Source organism: Castanea sativa, chromosome 3 (genome assembly GCF_040712315.1).
Source record: "Castanea sativa cultivar Marrone di Chiusa Pesio chromosome 3, ASM4071231v1".
Lineage (NCBI taxonomy): Eukaryota > Viridiplantae > Streptophyta > Magnoliopsida > Fagales > Fagaceae > Castanea > Castanea sativa.
The window spans coordinates 5,564,215-5,587,533 of NC_134015.1; the positions used below are offsets into that span (position 1 = coordinate 5,564,215).

General features: G+C 33.3%; 2 protein-coding genes across 2 annotated transcripts; one reads left to right on the forward strand and one right to left on the reverse strand.

Annotated features, from left to right (window-relative positions):
- Positions 1 to 5,617: 5,617 nt before the first annotated feature.
- LOC142628137 (uncharacterized) lies at positions 5,618 to 9,860 on the forward strand. Its single transcript, XM_075802144.1, has 4 exons — positions 5,618 to 5,760; positions 6,427 to 7,812; positions 7,913 to 8,891; positions 9,433 to 9,860. The coding sequence occupies exons 2-4, from the start codon at positions 6,433 to 6,435 to the stop codon at positions 9,687 to 9,689; spliced, it is 2,616 nt and encodes an 871-aa protein (XP_075658259.1). The 5' UTR covers positions 5,618 to 5,760; positions 6,427 to 6,432; the 3' UTR covers positions 9,690 to 9,860.
- A 2,587-nt stretch (positions 9,861 to 12,447) lies between these two features.
- On the reverse strand, positions 12,448 to 21,045 carry LOC142627741 (protein DEHYDRATION-INDUCED 19 homolog 3-like). The gene is made up of 5 exons (XM_075801613.1): positions 20,678 to 21,045; positions 15,859 to 16,001; positions 14,893 to 14,972; positions 13,953 to 14,207; positions 12,448 to 12,795 (listed from the first exon to the last, which is right to left on the reverse strand). Exons 1-5 carry the CDS (start codon positions 20,751 to 20,753, stop codon positions 12,687 to 12,689), a joined length of 663 nt encoding a protein of 220 aa, XP_075657728.1. The 5' UTR covers positions 20,754 to 21,045; the 3' UTR covers positions 12,448 to 12,686.
- Positions 21,046 to 23,319: the final 2,274 nt, after the last annotated feature.

The following is a 23,319-nucleotide window of genomic DNA, read 5'->3' on the forward strand; positions in this document are numbered from 1 at the left end:
AGACACACATATTATGGAAGGAGCGAATTAGCCTCTGCTTGCTGGCTTGCTTATAATTGCAATTATTTTTTATTATGGGCTTAATATAATCCGTGATAGGGAGATTTGAACAAGAAACAAACAGTTCTATGTTAACCGAAAATATGCTTTTTATTTTATTTATGCATTCTTTCTATTACATCTCTCACAAGTGTTTCTCTCTACTCTTTTTTTTTTTTAGAATCCTCTTCTTTGTTTGTCTTCTTTTCTTTTTGTACTCTTCATTTTCTTTCTTCTTCATCCTTATCCTATGCTTGGTTCTTCTTATTGGATTTGGTTTACCTTCATTACTTTTTTAACCGAACATGTCATTTTGTTTTAAATATACAATGACAAGTGGTAATGAGTTTTAATCTCCACATTTTATTTAGTTAGTAGGTGATGTGCAGTCTCTCATTAAAACAAAAGGAGATTCATTTTTCAAAAGTACTGGAAGTAAGCTAAACCATTTCTTATTTTCTTCTCCAACATATGCCATAGTAGGTGGTGTCCTAGTATGGTTAGGTAGCCTTCTATTCCAGCAAACTCTTCTTTTCTTAAGGTTAAGATGAACAAAGACTTTGGGGGCTTCTTGTTTTATTATGATAAGTTATTTGTTGCATTAAATACTATTGCATCTAGTGAATTTCTATGGATTTATCAGGAAGATCCAAAGGACATCCTCGGATTCTGTGCATACCTTGGTGGTATGCCTTTAGTAGCTTGGAACATGAATTGGTGTGGATAGAGTAGTCAATAGGCTCTCACCTCAAACAATTCAAGTTGTCTACTCATGCTAGGACTAAGGTGATGGGTCCAGTTAAGTTAGATTCCAAGGTTCAAGGTCTTAGGGCACTTCTAATGACTTCTTGCTTCACCTTTTACCTGTATTCTAGAGTATGTATCTCTGTAGTTGGGCCCCATATCTAGAAGAGGTACGTTCTGGGCCCATTTTGGTCCAAGGCCCAATGTTTGATTGGGTTTTAAGTGCTACATACACACACACACATATATATATATATATATATAATTAAAGTGTTTTAAAATGCTCATACTTTTTATTAATTTTTTTAAGTTAGGCTTAATTTGAAATCATATAGATATTTAATTCACTAAAATCTTTAATGAGTGTTTGTCTTGAGTAAAACAAATAGTGTAACCACTCAACGCAACTTCAACTTTTATAAACCAACTTACATGATTTGGAAATTCTTTTAAGCTCTTGACTTATTAGTAATTGCAGGTTTTGTTTTGTTTTTTCTTTTTCTTTCTTAAGGAAAATTAGTAATTGCAAGTTACTGATGCTTTATGATTTGAATCTTAATAAATATTATCATAAATGTAATTTATATGTAATTTTTTTATACTCAATAATTAATTTTAACAAAAAGAAATTGTGCACAGTAGTTCTCAATTAAAACATCAAAAGCAGATTAGAGATACACAACAAAAGGAATAGATCCAGCAAAATTAAGACATAGAGCCCACTTTCAAGGGCTTGAGCTGCACTATTGACTTCTCTTCTAGTCCGGAAAAACAAACTTTGGACAATGTGGAAGAGATGTCTCTTATATCATGCAGGTTGAGAAGTCCATATTTGTTAGCTTTATTCAACAACAAATTTATTTGTATTTATTTACTTTTTAATGCATCTTTCCATGACTTAATTATATTTGGGGTAGAAGTACTTACGCCTCGTTTGCTATTTGTAAAGCTGCATTCAAAGTCATCTCATGATCTGAAACGACCTTTATGCGGCCTGCTTTCCTACAAGTGACACGTGGTAAAACGTCAAGATCAAAATGATTAATAGGCAAGTCGCGACCATCTCACGACTAGCCAAGCCGCAACAAGGTTGCGAGTTACACGATCAATGTACTCTACTCTATTTTCTGGCCATTGTGATTTTGTAAGCACACATCCTCGCAATTGTTATGCGTGGCTAAGCCTTCAGATAAGGGTCTTAACAAACCCTAGAACATAAGTTGAATATCAAAAAGAGACCATTTTATGTATGAAAAGAGAGAGTTTTTGGTTTTTAGCAAAAATAACTCTATCATCTCTTTTCCATCTCTTTCAATCCTTGATTGAGACATATATTGTATTCTTTCATCTCACCCAAACACAAACCTTGTGAGTGGAATGAAGGTTCTTGGAAATTAAGAAGCCATTTTCACATTTCAATTTATTTTGGTGGTGTTTTCATTGGTGCTTTAATGGAGGTTCTCTGGTAAGCTAGAAAGAGAAAGGACTTTCTGAACTCGGTTGCTAGCTGGAGCTAGGAGGACTCAAGTACTTATAGGCTTGTGCGCTTGGAGGATTCATACTGTTCTTAAGTACTGCAACTATCTTGTCTAGTGGGAATTTTCGACAGGTGGTTGGGGGACAAGTTTTTCCGCCATAGATTTTGGGCTTTCCTCTTTCTAAATAATTCTTGGTGTTTAGCTTTGGATCGTGTGCTTTTACTTTATTCATATTGCTTTATATTTGATATGCCTTATTTAGCCTAGCTCTTGGTTTATGGAAATTGATTAATCACTTACACTTTGACTAATCTTATTAGTTTTGCTTAAAAGTGATTTAGCCGTAAAAAGCATGGTTTAAGGTTCTAAATATTTGCTAAGGTTATTATAGCATTTTTGATTTGGTATCAGAGTCAAGTTCATGGGTTCGAGTCGAGGAAGTGTCATTGTCAGGGAAGGATTATTGGGGGAGATTACAATTCAACTCAACTCCTTACAGCTAATCTAAAAATAGGTCCCTAGGGCACAATATCAAATGCCATAAAAGAGTTAAGTGTGACTTATTCACCATCAATTAGTTTTGAGGTGGAGTGACACGGCTTACGGTCCAACAAATATTTTGTATTTTTTTCGTCTAAACCAAGAACACACTCCAAGGAATCACTTTCCATAATGACATTTCTAAGTCCTTCTTACATGTAACTTGAACACTCAATCTTATTGTTGAATCTTCAGCATCAACAGAGGAGCATCCATGTAATAACTGTGTCTCACCCCACACAAAATCCTCTCGATGATCATGAGCCACAATTGCAATGGCTACCTTTTGATCCGTTACAGCAGTGTCACAATTTATTTTGATAGCACCTGGCTCATGTTTTACACCATTTTATACTATACTTTGAGGTCAGAGACTGCACAATTTGACTTTTCCCACCCCCGACTTTCCACAAGGCTACTACAAACAAAGTAGCCATCAAATTAAAATCTCTAATTGGGATGTGTGGGGCACCATTTGTGTACGAGGCATATGCATTAAAAAAACAAAAAGGACTGTATTTCTAAGACTCTTCTATTTCAACGGTCCTGATTAACATCTGAAAGTTGATGGTGCTCTGCAGTGTGGTGTGCGGTAGTGTATACTATCATTCCTAAAGTCAAAAGTACAGTTCAACTGCTCGTCAACACTACAACCCAAAAAAACCTGCTCTTCAAGTTGGAAGGGTATTCCCGTAAAATCACCCAATGACAATAATTAGGACACATGCCTAACATGCATCATTCTATTCTCAATTTGACAAATTGTGGCCTTGGTGATTTTGATTTTGTTATTTACCCAAAAAAAAAAATTTTTTAAATTATTTTGTTGGGCCTCTTCAATTTTACTGTATTTCATATCAGTTTTGGAAATAATTTATTTAGTTTTTTGTTGTGAATTTTTTTAAAATATTATAAATAAAAGGTAAAAGTTAAATAAAATAAATAGGTGATTCAGGTAGAACATACAGATAGTAAAAAAAAAGCAATAAATAAATAAATAAATAAATAATTTACATAGAATCTTCATATAGTAATAAAAAAAAAAAGAGTGTAATCCATATGACTTCTTCATTAAGTGGGTTGATTAAGAATTTTTTTAATTGAGTAACTTTATAACTATAGTGATATGCAATGACTCAGAAAGATTATGAGGGTAAATGGGAACTAGAAGATCTCATGTCACATGTTATCTTGTTTAGGATATTATACAATTACTTTTTATTTCCTTTTATGGTCAAATCCTCAATTTAATATTATTCTTTGTAATCAAAAGAAATTCTTCTCATTTTCTTTCTTTAATTTTTTATAGAATCAATTAGGCTCTTACACTTTCTTGATTTTTTTAATCATTATATAAGCACAATAACTGTAAAAGCCAAAAATAAGTATCCATTATCTTTAAATCTTTCATAGGAATAGTGGCCACCAATCATATCAGCAAATTACTATACTGGGTCAAATAATTAATCACGAAAATAAATGTCCTTTTCACTTTTTGTTTTTGTTTTTCTACTAGGCCAAGTTGTGAATTTCACATATTGCAAAAAACCATCATTACGACAATGGTCCAAACAACATAATTATGTACTCATTTTCTCGGTTTGAGTTTTCCACTTCTTTCTTTTACATAATTTTTCATACCCGTTCACATTGAGATGGTACATAACAAAAAATAATATTAGTGATGGAATAAACTTTTTTTTAATTGAGAGTTTTAACTTCTGTTTTTTATGATAATTATTTATCATTAGATTAAGATACCAATTGAATTTTGGTGTAAGTGGAGATTGAATCTCAAAACTCTTATTCAACTATTAGAGACTTTATTAGTTGACTTTATTAGAATAAAACTTAGTTACACATAAAAGTTACACTATCTTTACTTTTGTTGACCAATTTTCAAGTGTTTTTGAATTTAATTGAAAACTCGGTAGGTATAAAATAACTATACCTTGAATCATAGGAGAAAAGTAAATAAAGGCATTGATTTATGAATATTTTTAGAAAAATTTTATGTAAAAAGAAAAAAATAATTGATTTTTTTTTTACAATTTTTTATATTTCCCATAAAAATAGTATCGATACTTTTAAAAAATAAGATAAATTAACAAATACCTAAAAAATATTCATTAACCGGAACCAAGTTTTATTATTGTAATCTAATATTGCTTTTTTTTTTTGAAAAGTAATATTGCTTAAATCATAACATGTTACTTGTTACCTTAACATTATTTTTTTATTTTTAAGTTTTAACTTACTAACACACGATAAAAATGATGTTAGTGATAGCTCTATATAAAAAATTGATAATACCCCAATCACAATTTCCAACTTTAAACATTTTTCATTCTAAAAAAAAAAAAAAAATTTAAGGACCCGTTTGATACGTATATTTAAATAACAGTTTTTAGTTTTTTTGAAAATACACGTGAATGAAAAAGTGTGTGAAAATACTTATACTATTGTTTAAAAACTGAAAACATAGGTTTAAATTAATATACCAAACATGCCTTAAACATCTTTCACTTGTTTGCTTGTTTGTTTTTTAATTTTCCATAAAAATAGTAAAATGTTAAGAAATAGTACAAAGATAATATTGCCTTTGGAAAAAGGAAAATGACGAAAATATCCAAAAGAGTCAAATTCACCGTTCAAAGGCCATAAAGAATAAGGGCATTTTGGTAATCTAACCATCCGAACCTCCTCATCCAATGTAGTTGCCAAGTTGCGTAGGCCATAAGTGTCAACGTTATTACGACATAAAAAAATAAAACATAGAATATTGATAATTACGAAAATAAAATTATTAATATTAATATTAATATTAATAATACTCTGTGTCTCTCTCTCTCTCTGTGTCTCTCTCTTTACATTTGAAAGCAAAAACATTTTCAGAATCCGTGTAAAAAAGAAAAACACTTCCATTGTTTCTGGTGCTTTTCTCTTCCTCCTCTCTCAGGTACCAAAACCCCTCTCTTTCTCTCTCTCTCTCTCTCTCTGTGAAAATTTATTTATGAATATTGTAAAAAATATATGTATATATTTTTAGATGGGCACAATTTTTATGTTTTTCATGTTTTCTGAGTTTGTTTGAGATTTCATTGGAAGTTTTTTCTAAAAATAATGGTGGGTTTTTATTTTTAGATAAATTGGACTTGAAATAAAATGTTATCCAAAGGTAAAGTTTTGGTTTTTTTTTTTTTTTTTTTTTTTGGTTTTTGTTTTTCTGTTTTGGGTGTAAAATTTGAAGCAATTTGTAGAACAAATCTGGGATTTGGATTTTATTTTATGGCTGTTTTGGTTTTTGGGTTTTTGTTTTCTGTGCTGAAATAGATCGGTGATAAAGGAATTTTCAATTTTGGGTGAATGGTACTTTTTCCTGTATCAGATATAGCTATATATTGTATATATATATATTTTTTGGTTAGAGCATTTTGAGTTGTGGAGCTTAAGCTAGGAGCACAAAAAAGGAGGTTAGAGAAAGAATCTTTAGGATTTTTGTTACTGTATGTTTTATTGGATTGGATTGGATTCGATATCATTTGGTGAAACAAAGAATCTTACATATTTGTTTATGTGATTGAATTGGGGTTTTTGGAATTTTGTTTTTCTGTTGGTTTTGTAGGAATAGATGGGCAGGGGAGGAAAGATGAGTAGCAAGAGGAATTTCAGGAGAAGGGTCAGGTCTGAAGATAAGGGTTCTGATGATTCAGATGAGGATTATGTGGTTTCCAATGATGAAAACGTGGTCTCAGATGGTTCTGATGAGGATTATTGCTCTTCTTTAGACGGATGTGCTTCAGAAGAGAGTTTTGATAAGTTTATTGAAGAGGATGAGGAGGAGGAGGAAGAGAAGGGGGTGGTGAGGAAGGTTGTTAGATCAAAGGCTAGATCAAAAGTGCAAAAGGGTCGGTCGGGGCAGCAGAAAATTGTAGTGAAAACAAAGAGAAAGAGGAGAAGGGTTATGGGGGATGATGAAGAAGAAGATGAGGAGGAGGATGAGGATGAGGATTATAAAGTTGATGATGATGATGATGGGGAGGAAGAGGAGGAGGAGGAGGTGGAGGTGGAGGACGAGGACGAGGTAGAGGAGCCCGATTATGAGGATGAGGAATTTACCCCTGATGAAGATGATTGTTCAGATGCGGAAGAGGAATTGATGCATAGAAAGAAGAGAAATAATATGAAAGTGAGCAAGAGAGGTTTGCAGAAAAAGGGTCTTGTTAGAGGTAGGAAAAGGAGAAGGAACCCTAAGGTTCCAAAGAAGCCTTTGGGTAATAAAAAAAGAAAGAATGGTGGGTTTAGGAGGAAACTTCAATTGGATGATGATGACGACGACGACAACGACGACAACGATGATGATGATGATGATGATGATGATGATGATGAGTTTGTTAATAATAGACCGGTTGTGAGAGAGAGGAGCAAGAAAAAATCAGGTCGAAGACGGAGGAGGTATGTTGTTTGTTTGGATTCAGATTTTGTGTCTTCTGGATCATCTGATTGTGAATATACCATTTCCGAGGAAGAGAAACATACTATCTCTGAAGAAGAGAAACATACTATGTCTGAAGAAGAGAAACAGCCAGTGAGAGAAACCATGGAGTTTTCTAGAAGTTTGAGAACTAGTTTAAGGAGTTCATCTTTGCCAAGTGGAACTCAGGAGGTCGGGAATTTACATCAACGAAGAAGACGTCTGGTAAAGAAGGGTAAGGAGAAGTTAGAGGAACCTTCGATTAAGAAGGGTAAGGAGAAGGTGGAGGAAGTGAAGACTGAGGTGGTGAAGCAGGTGTGTGGAATTTGCCTGTCTGAAGAAGATAAAAGAAGATTAAGGGGAACACTGGATTGCTGCTCTCATTATTTTTGTTTTGCTTGCATAATGGAGTGGTCAAAAGTGGAATCTCGTTGCCCTCTGTGCAAGCAGAGGTTCAAAACAATCATTAAGCCTGCAAGGTCAGCAGCAGGAATTGATTTGAGAGAAGTGGAGATTCCAGTGCCTGAGCGTGATCAGGTATCTTATTGCTTTCCTCTTACTGTTCTGTGCTTATTTAGAATTTCTGGTTGCTTAATACTTATTTTCTGGTTTGAATTGGGTTCATTGCTTTATACAGGTTTATCAACCCACTGAGGAAGAACTTAGGAGTTACCTTGATCCATATGAGAGTGTGATTTGTACAGAATGTCATGAAGGTGGGGATGATGGTCTCATGTTGCTGTGTGATATCTGTGATTCTCCCGCACACACCTATTGTGTTGGTCTTGGACGGGAGGTACCCGAAGGTAATTGGTATTGTAACGATTGTAGTAGACCCAGTGCTATGGTATCTTCAAGTTCCCAAGCACAAGATCATCTGCCTGATCAAAGGATTAGAAGCAACAACATGTCTAATAGACCCCCACCTCTTGTAAATATTAGAGAAGGTTTAGACCTCAATTCAATGTCCTCACCTTGTACACCATTTCCCCAAGGATTTGGGAATCTTTCCTCTCCCAGATTTCCTGTTGGAAGTTCTCCTGCAGCTTCTCCAGTAACTGGAGCAGGGGCACCAACTCTTTCAGGGAGACGCTGGATACATCGTCACATACAACAACTCATTTCCTCTAATAGAAATTCTATGGCTAGTAGAACTGATGGGATGTCAGCTGTCAATTCAAGTAGTGATTTTTTAAATTCTCTAAATAATCAAGGCAGGGATACAACAAGTCAACAAACAAGGACACACGACACAGGGATGCCATATCACATGTTCTTGGAGGATAGGTTACGTGACAATCCCTCTTCATCATCCCAAAGTAGGGATTTCTTTCCCTCGAGATTAAGCTTTGTGAGAAGGCAAGCAGCTCAGGACCAGACTATGACATCTACTGATAGGTCTTTAAATGGGACATTATGGCCTGAACAGTCAGGGATGAATACAATACCGGGTTATGAGCAACTCCATCCATTCAACAGATCATCAAACTTTGGGTCTGATAGTAGTGCTTCACCTTGTACAGTTAGAGAGGGGATTGAGTTTCACATGGCAAAGGAACAATTGCAATTAATGGTTAAAACCCATTTGAAGAGCTTGGCCCGAGATATCGATTTAGGTATGCAAAAATTTATATTATTTTATCAACATCACTTAGCCCCTAGACATTGTAAGTGTTTAAAACTATACTTGTAGTGTCTAGGGAGAATCTTCAACTACGGCACTCAATTGGAACATAAAATCCTTGTTTAGGAAATACTAAAGCAACATATGCATTAGAAACATAAGAATAAGTTCTATAATTATTTTCTAATATATGATGCTGCCACTACTTTTGATGCATTCTATTTTGTTGAGTATTTTTTATAAATAATAAAATTTAATTAAAAAGCACAAAAGTGGTGCAATCCTACTACATGGGAAGAATACAGAGGAAATGCCCAAACCAAGAAACAAAAATAAAGGAAAATACAAGAAAACTAATGAAAGCTCAATGTATTCAGGAACTCCAGACAGTCTGCAGTAGAAATAATTCTGGAAGTTCAGCTTAATCAAGTCTAGCTCTTTCTCCTTAGAGCAACAATTGTTTCTTGCTGAGTTGATTTCTTATCTACCATGTCTGTGGAAAAGCTCAAACTGCACTTATTCTTTTGATTCAGGGAATACTTTCAAGGACATTGCAAGGAGTTCTACACACACCATATTAGCTGCATGTGGGCTTGAGCATACGAAGAGCGAGGTTTATTATTCCATTCCCCCACCATCAGTCTGTTCCCACATTGAATTAATGACAGGTGGACAGACAAGTCTGATGAAGGGTTGCTGCTCTTCTTGTTTCGATTCTTTTGTAGGGGATGTGGTGAAGAAGATCATGGATGCAAAAATGCCACCGACATGGTTGAGTCTAGGTCTTTAGGGATATTGATGCAGCAAGTATGTCTTGCTGCACATTTTTTGTTTAGGAGTTAGACAAGAAATTTGTGGTTAACTTGTTTATAGAGATTATTCACTGACATTGAACACACAACACTATTCTTACTCAATTATTTTTACAGCTAATATTCAAGAAGTCAAATTTTCTTCCTCTTAATGCATTGGTTACTGCATTAAAAATTTTTCAGGGGAAAACCAAAATGGTTCTTAGTCACTGCTTGTACCTGTTTAGCACTACTTAATGGTAATCTTGCAGATAATTTCACATGAAGGTGTCGTTGTTAATGGCTTAGTTTGGCATTTTTGTTTGTTTATATTTTGCTTTTTTAAAGATGAACTTTTTTTCAGTTTCCTTGGTATTTTTGTTCAGCTTATTTTTTAAGCAAAATTTAAGAGTCACTGACATAAGCTATACCACACAAAACGTTGTTATCATATGACAGTTGTTTCGGTTATTTTAATGTAAGACATAGTCGTTAACTGTTGCGGCCACCTTGTTTCTTTCCAGAATCTTTGGTCACTGAGTCAAAACCAAAAGTACCAATATCTTATTAGCTCTCTATTTAAATAATAATAATAATTATTACACATTTGGTCCTCAATTTTTACCCTTTGTTTCAAAATGGTCTTTTATCTTTTGAAATATTTTATTAGTCATTGTACTTTTAAGTTTGTGTAAAAAAAAAATCTATATCATTAACCCTTGCTTTGAAACATATATAAAAGAAGTAAACAAAAATATTTAAATAACCAATCTGTTCCCTCTTGCTTCTATCAAAATCCTTCAATTTTACTTAAAAATCTCAATTCAAAATCAAAATAAAAGTAACATCGTAGACCTTTTTGACACACACCTAAAAGTATAATAAATTAAAAAGGAAACATTTTACTACTTTTCGGCCCTTCTTTTTCTTTTTCCCAAACTTTTGCCTCAGCTAAAGAGTTTTGACATAGTCAAAGGCACTATATTCCTTTTTTTTTTAATCGTAACTGTTGAAATGGCACGTTGTGATTTGTATATAGTCAAAGTGATTTCAATAGTTGTTTTATGTGAAAGTGATATTGTGGAAATAGTCATCACCTTGTAAAAAAAAAGTTTTGAAATCTATTATGTTTTTAAGTTGTAACATTGTTTTATTTGGAAAAATGATGTGTCCCAAATATTAATCATTATAATTTGGATTAGGTTAATATCAGTTGGGGCAACGGTGTCAACCAGTTGCAAAATAGAAGAAGTTACAACTTACAAACACACCACCCCACCGCAAGCCAAGTTGGGTAACACAACAAGTTACAACTTTATTCTTTTTTGTTTCTTTACTAACGTAGTTATCTAGAACAAGTTACAAGTTGCTAACACACTTCAGCCACCACAACACTGTAAAAATCATTTTTAACAAACTTTATAGGTATCCACCAATACCACCAAGTCCTCCCTCATGCAACCACCGACACAGTGACACCACCCCCACAGAAAAGTGCCTTCACTTTGCCGGGAGGATTCATCACTTGAATGGGACTGATCAAGTGTGTGTCTATATATATATATACTTTTCTTTTCTTTTTTGTTAAAATAATAAGTTGTGATTAGTGTACGATAAAAATAATATCAGAAGTAATCCTTTAGAAAAGTGATATTGCACTAATCACAATCTTCTATTTTTTTGTATGTTGTAAGATTTATTCTCTAGAATTGACAAAATATTTCATCCTAAGCAAAAACAACCAAATTCCAAACACTCAAATTATTAGCTTCCTTTTTTCTACCTTTTTAATGGGTGCCTATAGGGATGGAATCAAAATTTCATCTATGAGGAGGCAAAGAATGAATTAAAAAGCTTTCAAAGCTTAAGAATAAAATACTCTCACATTAAAAATAATTTACAAATCAATAAGCCATATTAGAAATCACAATTCATAGACAATAAATTCAGTTAAAGAGCACCATCCAAAAACAAACAAAAAAATCAGTTAAAGAGGTGGTGGTGGTTTTTTTTTTTTTTAAATAATTATTTGATAGTTGGAGGTAGAAGTTTTTTTGGGAGGGAAGGAGGGGAGAGTGGAGGAGAATATAAACCTTGAATATCTTCGTTAGAAACACCAAGTTGAGCTTTTTAAGTTGATGGGAAACACTTGGAAAAAATGTTGTATGTACAATATAACAATTTTAACAAATAAATTCCCATTCCAATCCCAATTTACTGGATGACTCAAAGATGAACTACCAAGCAATATACTTGATGCAAATGTCAGTTGCAAAATTTATGCCATTCATGGGAACAACTAACTTTCTTTTTCTTTTTTTTCTTTTCAATTTATGGCCATAAATTAAAAGATGATATAAATAAAAGTATGCTGCCTAGAAACTGAGCCAAGAGCCTTTTCAATTTATGACTTGAAATTATAAGATGATATAAAAGTATTTCGGACCTCACAAATAAAGTTCACATGAGAGCCCACGGCTTACACTGACATTGCCCAACCTCTCCAATGAGAAAAACCACTGTTCAAATCTCCATAACCCCAATTGAAAGCAACAAAAAGAAAAGGAAAAGGTTTTTTTTTTTGGGTGGGGGGGAAGAAGCAAGTTTTCAGTTAAAAGGCATGGAACCAGTCATTCAGTTTCGTTAGTTAAACTTAATTGGGAACAATGAGAATGCTGTTTATATCTACAAAATAATCAAGATGAACTTCCAAGAACATAATTAATGCAGATATCAGTTGAAAATCAAGGCCAATCATAGGAAGAACTCAACTTTTTCTTTTTCAATTTATGACCAGAATTTGAAAGGTGATATAAAAGTATGTTCAGGCCTAGCAACTAAAGTTCACATGCAACATAAATTACACTCATTCCTACACCTTATTCCACACTCTGGGTTTTAATACATTGGCATATTCACTACAAACAAACCATATGTTGATGCAGAGCTGTTGGTTGTAACTTTGAATACCACTAAGCAGCAATTATGAACTTTCTTCATAAATTGTCATCAAGAATGGTGGACAACAACAGCCCATGAACAAACTCGCATCTTTTTGCCTTCTCTTCCTGATCCTTGATAGAGAAGGGAGACGACTGAACATTTCTGTTACCAAAAAAATTACAAAAAAAAAAAAAAATGAACATCAGAATTGGCCAGAAAAATAAGTAAATAACAAGAAATTACATAAAACATGGTGAATTTGCCGAAGAGAAGAGAAGAGTATGGACAATTTGTAGTAACGTGGCTTGTGTTTCTGCTAAACATTTTCACACTAGCATTTGGCTGTAAGCAAGGAAAGTGGTGGGCACAGCACTTGAGATGATGTGTAAAAAGGCCTAAAGTTTACAAATGCTTTTTCTGCGTAAACCAATAGATCATATTTCTTCATGGGTTAATTTTTCATGTGTAACAAACAAATTTTATATGGATGAGGCAAAAAGTTCAGAATCTGCATACGCATGCATGACTGTGAATGCTTGCTTGTGTGTGTGACAAATGCTTTTGCTGCGTATACTTATTGATCATATCTTCCTGGATTAATTTGTTATGTGCTACAATCAAATGTATATGGATGTAGAAAAATTCAGAATTTGCATTTTGCTACATGCATGATTGCAAATCTGTGTGGGGATGTATGTGTTTTACTTTATTTTTTTGATGAATAGGGGGGTGTGTTTCACATTCAACAACCTTTATTCTGGAGTGTCCAGCTTGGCCTAGAGTTATTAGGTCAGGTGTTAAGCTAGCTGGGTAACATAGGTGTTATAGGAACGCTTCAGTCTTGCGTGTTCTGGGCTTTCATTCAATTTTCCTTTGGAAAATGCATAGAACAGATGGGAAACCAGTTCAACTTGACTAATTCTACTGCAAAGACTGCACAATCTTAATCAACCTCAAGCAGTACACTACATATAAATTATGCAGTACACTACATGTCAATTGTAAGTTTGAATGATATTTATAGATTAAAAAACCAAATTACATGGAATATTCCCAAATCAGACATGAATACATAGAAATGATATTATGATTCTCTCAACCAAATATTCCAGCACAATTTGTTGTGAGACTTTAACATGCTTCAAAGGAAAATTGTGTGAAATACCCTTCAACTAGAAGAAAAATCTCCACATGATATTAGCACACAATCAAAGACAATGGTTATATTGATACCACATCAACATTGACATGAATCCTAGCACAAAATAAAATAACTTACTAAAATGGATTAAAAAAAGGTTGGAAATGCAATTACATACCGCTCTGACACTTTCTGCTCTGTTTTTTTCTTGACTGAGCTTGTTTCAGGTGAAAACTGAGGTTGAGCAGATACAAAATCATCAGCCATGGGCAAAATAAATGATGACAACAATGGATCTGGTGCTGCGTTGGATGAAGAGACTATACAGGAAGAACCCCCAAAAAGGGACTGAAAGTTTCCTTCTCGCAGCTCTTTCCTCAATAAAGATAGTGTAGAATGTGCTCCACTTTTACGTGTTTTTCTCTTGCGTTGCATGTAAACAATTGTTAAGGAATCATTGTGTCAAACTCTTGTGATAATTTTTTTATTAGTAATTACATGTGCTGGTGAGTCTTGACTTCACAACCTCATCTTCAACCTTGTTCTTACCAGAGGAGGAGGTGTCGCTTGATATAAAGAAAGTGGTTACCAAATAATTGGCAATGCACAACTTAAATTTAAGTATATTGATGGACCCAAAGACCAAGAAAGTAGAAAAAATACATCTCAAGAAAAGTTAATTGATCTTCACACGACTTACTATTATGTGTTTCATTAGTCTCCTACTGGTTTTTTTTTTTTTTGGCGGGGTTGGGGGGTGGGGAGTTGATTAAAAAAAGAGAAACAAATGAGGGAAACCCGTGTAGACAAATGAATGAGTTAAACAAAAGGCAAGTAGCGGATGGACAAAAATCAATTCTTCTGATCTTTCCAGCACCTTCAGAGGAACCAATCCTTCAGAGAAAGTGCAGGAAAAGATAATTTGTTAATTTAAAACATTAGAGATCCATATCATTTTCAATTATTCTCTCAGATGCCATAAAAGTTGTTCCTTCAAAACACATGCAGAATGTTCAAGCAAGTCGGCTTGGAATTCAACAAAAAAAAACTGACTCGAAAACAATGCATGAAAAGATTGCAGACTACTTGTAATAGATAATAACTCAAAAGTAAAGGATATCTTAAATATGTTTCCATGTTGTAGGGTAATGTGCGCAACCATATCAACCCCCACCCTCATTGCACAAACTGGACATACCTGCAGAGAAACAATACCCATAATGAGCAATATTAAGGTCCAATAAGCACCCTCCCATTAGGGAAACGGGAAAATTATATTTTTATCTATTATATGACAAACAAAAGCCACGAAACCAAAGATTTAAACTTCCATGATCTTAAACCAGACAGGGTATCAATCAAACTTAAATTTTCAGCCCATCACAGACACCCTAATCCACACTATCCTGATCATATCCCAAACCACTAGTGGGTTGAAAATCAAAGACCCACCATCATGTGCAAGTAAGTGGCTTTTCAAGAAGTCAAGTCCCACTTTCCTAAATAAACAAAAGGGGCACGTACCATCATCAGCTGCAAAAGCCTATTGGTTGGTATGAATCAATATGCCAAAAGTCAAAGCAATTAAGGGTTACAATCTCTTACATCAATATTTTTTTTTTGTGTGTATTAATAGATTAACATAATTTAATAGGATACCAGCATTTCATCAACAATTTCATTTAACCAGTGAATAAATGAATTCTAATGCCACCCAGGGCAGTAAAAGTTGAAGCAGCAGCTACCTAATATCATGAGAGGAAATCAATAGGACCAGCTTAACTCTCTGTTGGCTTAAATTCCAACTCTTTAACCAATAGCCATGCAGAAAAACTCCAATAGTTGGAAGTTTAGGCTTTGTAAATTAAGTTGAGCAAAACATTGCTTGATTAAAAACAAATTTATCATGCCATCCATTAGATGCCTAGTTTATAAGCATGAACTAACTTTTTAATAAACATGTAAACACAACGAACAAGGCATTTTGGGGAAAAGAAAGAAAGAAGATATTTCAAGGTTTCAACATCTTCTTGCTTGTAAGTTGTAACATATGGAGATGGTTATTAATAGACAAGGAGTAATACCCCATTCTTCGCCTCTACAGGATGTTCTTCATCAATGTGGCAGCACAGTCCAACGATATCGAAATACTCTGAACAGAAAGGGCATGGAAACTCTTCCTTTATATCATCATCGCCATCAATTTCTTCAAATCCCATGAACATATCTGCATTGCAAAACTTTACTTCAGTAAGCGCCAAAAAATATCACATTGCATACACATCACAGAGCAATTAAGACCTCCATTTTGAGAAAACCAAGTAAAACAATACTGAGGGAAAAAAAACCAAATAATTGGACTTTCAAAGTTCAATTCTCTTCTGTCTGATCATCATTCTTGCAACCAAATGGAGCTTATAATTAAAGGCTTTGTACATCTAGTCCAAAGCAAGCAGTTTTCAAATTTTTTTTTTTTTATTTTTAAGAAAGATGTATATTAAAAAAAGCTGCTATATGCAAAGTAGTACAAAGCATATCAAACAATACAAAAATAGAAAGAAAAGCAAAAACATAAAAAGAAAAACTAATTACAAGGAAAGAGAGAGCTAAGGAACAAAGGAAAGAATCACTAGATGTGAGTTTTAAGACCTAGACCAATCATAGAGGGAACCAGTAAAGAGAGCAAGTAGCTGGTCATCAGATCTATCTAAATCCTCAAAAGCCCGCCAATTGCGTTCCTTCCAAATACACCACATCAAACAAAGCGGAACTAAGCAATATTTACACTTTAGTTTCTTTCCCTTGTCTGCCTCTATAAGCAAAGAAACAAAACATATTTACACACACAAAAAGGCAACTTCAAAGCCAAACAGTGGCATCAAGTTCAATGAAAACTTCATTTCTATACTCTTAACTAATCTTAATTGATTGGTAAGCTACAATATGCATCCCATGTGTTTTTGGACCCACAATATTACGCTCTACCCACACCTGTGAGAGCAGGATGTGCCATTTGAGCCATGGCTCATTGGCCTGATTAACAAAAAGTTAAAACCAAAATCTTAAACCCATAATTTTTCCTTCATTTTCTCAGATATCAGTACACCTGACATTTTGTAAAAATGTTCAGAAAAATGTTACAACAGTTGCTTTAAAGAAATTACCCAAATTTGAATAATAAAATATCCAAAAATCTTTCATAACTCTCTCAGCAGCAGCAAAATACAATAAAAATCTTCAGGTCAAACATTAGACCAACCTCTAAAGTAATCTTCCGTCCAAAATTGACACAACAAATAATTTAAGCTCCAACACTCAAGTCATCACTATTTACCTCATTTTTCAGCTACCAAACAAAGCCATAAAAGGAAGTCATACAAGGCAAGCCATATAATCACATTAGTCTCTCTAAAAGTAATCTTTCACATTTATCAAATCAAAAAGAAGAAATATAAAAATTCTAAGTTCTAACATTATAGTGGTTTCCCTAGTTTTCTCAGCTCCCAAACGACACACAAAAAGTGCCATGTAGGTGATAGAAAACATATTTTCTAATGCTTGAGCTCTAACATTAAATTCACTAAAACTTTCCCTCATCTCTCAGCTACCAAACAAATCCACAAAAAAGGAAGTGTTATTCACACTATAAGCATATAACCACATCAAATTCATTACAAATTGACCTTTTCCCTTTCTCAAATCTAAATGACCAAAAACTTGAGCTCCAAAATTCCAATCACCAAAATCAAGGTCATATAACCACATCAACATTACTAAAAGTAAAGCTTTTCCATTTCCATATAAATAACCAAGAACCCAAGGCCCAAGCTCAAACATAACAATTTTCCCTAATTTTCAACAATCACCAAAAATTCCTCCATTTTCTCATCTAACAAACAAACTCACAAAAAGGAAGTGTAATTCAAGCTATATAACCACATCAACCTCACTAAAAGTAAACACTTTCCATTTCCCACATCAAAATAACCAAGAACCTAAGCTCTAACATTATAACCACCAGAAAGTTCCAATTTTCTAATTTACCAAACAAACCCACAAAAAGGAAGTATCATTCAGGCTATATAACCCCATCAACTTCAGTAAAGTAAACATTACCCATTTCCCACATCTAAACAAACAAAAACCTAAGTTCCAACATTCCAATCACCAAAACATTTCCTCATTTTCTCAACTATCAAACAAACCCGCAAAAAGGAAGTGTTATTCAGGCTATATAAGCACTTCAACCTCACTAAAAGTAAGCCTTTTTCAATTTCACACATGTAAATAACCAAAAACCTAAGCTCCAACATCCAACCACCAAATTTTCACTCAATTTCACAGATACCAAACAAACCCACAAAAAGGAAGTATATTCAGTCTACATAAAGACATCAACCTAAATTAAAGTAAGCCTTCTCCATTTCCCACATGTAAATAACCAAAAATTATAGCTCTAAATTTACAATCACCAGAATTTTCCCTCATTTCTCAGCCTTCAAACAAATCAACAAAAATAAAGTGTTATTAAGGCTATATAACCACATCAACCTCACTAAAACTACGTTTTCCCGTTTACTACATCTAAACAGTTCTAAAGTTTCCAATCACTGAAATTCTCCCTTGTTCTCTCATCTTCCAAACAAACCTACAAAATGGAGTTTTTATTCTTGCTACAAAACCACATCAACCTCATTAAAAAAAAAGGTTCCCTTCTCCCACATCTAAAATACCAAAAACATAAGCTCCGACAGTCCAATGACCAGAAATTTCCCTAATTTTCTCATCTACCAAATAAAACCACAAAAATGAGTGTTATTCTTATTCAGGCTATATAATCACATCAACCTTAATACAACTAAAATTTTCCCCTTTCCCACATCTAAATAACTAAAAACCTAAGCTCTGACAATCCAACCACCAAAAATTTACCTCATTTTCTTGGTTACCAAACAAACACACAAAAAGGAAGTGTGTTTTTCAGGCCATATAACCACATCAACCTCACTAAAGTAAACTTTCCCGTTTTTCACATCTAAATAACCAAGAACCCTAGCTCCAACATTCCAATCCCCAAAAAAAATTCTCCGTAATCTTCTGAGCGGCCAAACAAACACACAAAAAGGAACTGTGATTCAGGCAATAGAACCACCTCAAAAGTAAACATTTTCCATTTTCCACATCTAAATGCCAAGAACCCAAGCTCCAACACTCCAATCCCAAAAATTTCCCTGATTTTCTCAGCTGCCAAGCAAACACACAATAGGAAGTGCTATATATAACCACCCGAAACTCACTAAAAGTCAACTTTTTCTGTTTCCCACATCTAAGGGCCCATTTGGTTTAGAGATAGCTCAGTTTCATATCTCAGTTTTCAAAACTCATAACTCAATTCTCAGTTTTTGAAAACACCCATTTGTTGTTTCCTGTTTCCATCACTCTAACTTAAATTTTTGAGTTTTAAGTGATAGAAACAAATGTTGAAAACTAAGTCAAACACAAAAATTTTTGTGGGACCACGTATTTTGAGAACTCAATTATGAAAACTGTGTGATATGATCCAAAAACCCACTCATCCAATCAGGCTCTAAATAATCAAAAACCAAGCTCCAAGTTTCCAATCACAAAATTCTCCCTAGTTTTTTCTGCTACCAAACAAAAACACAATTAGGAAGTGCTATTTAGGCTATGGAACAACCTCAAACTCGCTAAAAGTAAATCTTTTCCATTTCCCACATCTAAAAAACCAAGAACCCATGCTCCAACATTCCAATCCCCAATATTTACCCTAATTTGCTCAGCTACCAAACAAACACACAAAAAGGAAGCTCTATTCAAGCTATATAACCACCTGAAACTCACTAAAAGTGAACCTTTTCCATTTCCCCCATCTAAATAACCAAGAACACAAGCTCCAACACTCCAATCCTCAAAATTCTCCCTAATGTTTGCAGCTACCACACAAACACACAAAAAGGAAATGCTATTCGGGCTCTAGAACAACCTCAAACTCGCTAAAAGTAAACCCAGATCTAAATAACCAACAACCCAAGCTCCAACATTTCAATCCCCAAAATTTTACCTAATTTCTCAGATACCAAACAAGCACACAAAAAGGAAGTGTCATTGAAGCTATATGACCACCTCAAACTCAATAAAAGTAAACCTTCTCCATTTCCCACATCACAATAAGAAGAACGCAAGCTTAACATTTCAATTCCCAAAATTTACTTAATTCTCTCAGCTATCAAAGAAACACACAAAAAGGAAGTGTTAGGCAATATAACCACATCAACCTCACTAAAACTAAACCTTTTCCATTTCCCACATCTAAATAACCAAGAACTCGACCTCCAACATACCAATCCCCACAATTTTCCTTAATTTTCTCAGCTACAAAACAAACACACAAAAAGGAAGTGTTATGCAAGCTATATAACCACCTCAAACTCACTAAAAATTACTTTTTTCCCCATTTCCCACATCACAATAACCAAGAACCCAAGCTCCAACATTCCAATTCCTAAACTTTCTCAAATTTTCTCAGCTACCAAACAAGAACACAAAAGGCAAGTGTTATTTAAGCTATATAACCACCTCAAATTCACGAAATTTTAAACCTTTTCCGAGTCCTACATCACAATAACCAAAAACCCGAGCTCTAACATTCCAATCCTCAAAATTGTACCTCATTTTCTCAGCTACCAAACAAAAACACATAAAAAAAAGTGTCATTTAAGCTATATAACCACATCAACCTCACAAAAACTTAACCTTTTCAATTACCCACATCACAAATAACCAACAACCCAAGCTCCAAATCCCCATCACCGAAAATTTTTCCCCCATTTTCTCAGCTACCAAACAACCCCACCAAAAAAAAAAGCTCAAAATCCAGCTCACCTGATCGCGATTGCAGAGCCGACTGGTACCTCTTCGAAGCCGAAGAAAGCCGAGCGCTCCACGAATCACCATCCATAGCTCAACCTCTTTCTCCTTTGTCTCTCTCAAAAAAGTCCCACCCCCAAAAAAAAACGCACCGTTTCACACACCACAGGTCCTCAGCTATCTGAGCTCTCCAGCTATAATATCCTCTCTCTCTCTGTCTCTGCTTTTTGATTCACACCCAATTCGATTGAGATTAAGAGCTGTGCGAGAAAAGAAACTGGGTAGGGTTCGAGCTCAGAGAGGAAGAGAGAGAGAGTGTGTATGTGTGTGTGTGTGTGAGAAAGAGAGAGATGTGTATGAAGGAAATTTCACCGAAAGAGAAATGAGAATTGAATTATCACTGTGGTTTTATATTTTTCCCAAAAAAAAAATAAATTTTTCTTTTTCTTTTTTCTTTCCTTTGTTTTTTTTTTCCTTTTTCTTTTTGGGTTTTGTTGGATTATTGGGTGAGAGAAATGTGTGGTGAGCATGAGAAATGGACAACAAGGTATCTCATGAATTTCATAGTATTTACAACGTCCCTTTTATTATAGTATGTGTGAATCCCATGTTAACTTTGAGTTTTAATCATAGATGTCTGATTTATGAAATAATTATTGAACGATCGAACATGATTTTAGGGCGGAGACAATGACCATACACGTGAGCTCTATTTTTTTTTCTTCACATTGAAAAATGATTTGAGTGTGTTAGAGAGAGTGAGTTTATCTAGGTGGATTTGTAGTAGGTGTCAAAGTACTAAATCACATTTGGTATGGGATAATGTTTTAGAATTCTTGATAATATTGAGAGATTCTAACATTTGGTTGCAAATCACACAACAAGGAAACTAGATTCTCATGCAATGCCCTTTTATGGGGATGTGGATTCCTTTCAAAAAAAAAGTGGGTATTCACATTCAAATGCAGCAATAAAGTTACATTTTGTATAAACAGACAATTTTACCTATTCTCTCTTCCTTTACCAATAGAAATAATATATATATATATAATATATTTACAATTTAAATAATTATTTTTGTATAATACATGTCATTTAAAAATGTTCTACTATGTTTTATTAAAAATTTCATGATTTATAATTTATATTTTGTTTCTTATAATTTATTTAGAAGAAGATTTAAAAAAAAAAAACTTGATGTTGTATTTACAAATCAAATGGTATTTTGGAAAAAATAAATAATTCTGATAAGATTCTTATAAATAAACAAAATCTAAACATCTCATATTTTCAGGATTTTTATTACATTTCAAATCAAATTAAATATAGAGATAATTACATTCTCAAACATTCAAATTTCCATGCATCATATTCGAAGAAATCCGAATGTAGAGGATAATGTGCATTCCCTCGTACCAAACACCACGTAAGAGTAGTTATTGAACAATTTTGAGTAATATTTTCTCCTCACATAATAATACTTTCTATTAGTGTGGCATTATTTTCACATTAACTCATTACTGTCATCTTACCTATTTCTCAACAAAAAAAAAAAAAAAACTCATTACTATTATGGCTTTTATTATATATCAATAACACATCATTTTCTCATAAAAAAAAAAAACAGATCATTTTTTGGATGTTATGTCCCCTTATTAATTGTGAACAAATTATAAATAAATAAAAACCAATGAAAATGAATGAAAATTAAGTAATATTATTTGGGAATACCAATACAAGAAAATATAAATAAATCATTTTATAAAAACATTACTCTTTTACCACTAATTTTATACAAAATGTTGAGCTTGTTAGTGTTGTGTTTATTAAACTGTGTTACTGTTTTTCTCAACAAAAAAAAAAAAACTGTGTTAGTGTCAAATAATAGACCGACATCTAACATTGACATGTTATTCCGACATCTAACATTGACATGCTTTAAAGTATAGGCTATAGGATCTAAGTTGAAAAAAAAAGTTAAAACACGTTTTAATTTGAAAGAGAGCTAAAATCTAATTTATTTTCATTTGTTGATTTCCCCTATAGTTTTAAAATTATTCATGAAGCTAATATTTTAAATTATTAATTTACAAACGTCACCTTGTTTACCATTTTATTTATAACATAAGTCTCAAAAAAATCAAATGAATAATAGTATATAACACAATTATTTCAAAAAATCAATATACCATGCATTTCACCTATGTGTTAACTATTTTAAAACGTTTTATTCTAAAAAAAAAAAGGAAAATCAAAACACGACTCCAACTAAAATTGTATTCATTGTTTGTTCATTTATTATAATTTCATATTTAATATAATAATAAAATTTTAACCATACATACCATATTTGTGCCATATGGATAAAATTATTATATTTTTTTGTGGAATTATACAAATAATTAATTCATCCAATATGAAAATTTATTAGATTTTTAATTACTTAACTCTATTAAATATGTGGGTTCCAATTAACTTAACTAGTAAAGTTTCTGATGAATAAATATTAGATCTAGAGTTCAATTTCTTCCTACGCTAAAAATCGATTGGTGTCATGGTCTAATGATAACTCTTATCATTAAAATTTGTCATCAGATTTATTACTAGAAGCAGATGTTATAAATTCAAACTTTTTCAAAAATTTCTATAAAATATAA

What these genes read in the sequence shown, in the direction of transcription:
- LOC142628137 (XM_075802144.1), top strand. Translation starts at nt 6,433, where the DNA reads ATGGGCAGGGGAGGAAAGATGAGTAGCAAGAGGAATTTCAGGAGAAGG. An exon ending in CAGTGCCTGAGCGTGATCAG is followed by an intron (nt 7,813 to 7,912) that starts GTATCTTATTGC and finishes TGCTTTATACAG; the next exon opens with GTTTATCAACCCACTGAGGA. An exon ending in GGCCCGAGATATCGATTTAG is followed by an intron (nt 8,892 to 9,432) that starts GTATGCAAAAAT and finishes CTTTTGATTCAG; the next exon opens with GGAATACTTTCAAGGACATT.
- LOC142627741 (XM_075801613.1), bottom strand. Translation starts at nt 20,753, where the DNA reads ATGGATGGTGATTCGTGGAGCGCTCGGCTTTCTTCGGCTTCGAAGAGG. An exon ending in GGCTCTGCAATCGCGATCAG is followed by an intron (nt 16,002 to 20,677) that starts GTGAGCTGGATT and finishes TTTGCAATGCAG; the next exon opens with ATATGTTCATGGGATTTGAA. An exon ending in GAGCAGAAAGTGTCAGAGCG is followed by an intron (nt 12,796 to 13,952) that starts GTATGTAATTGC and finishes TTTTGGTAACAG; the next exon opens with AAATGTTCAGTCGTCTCCCT.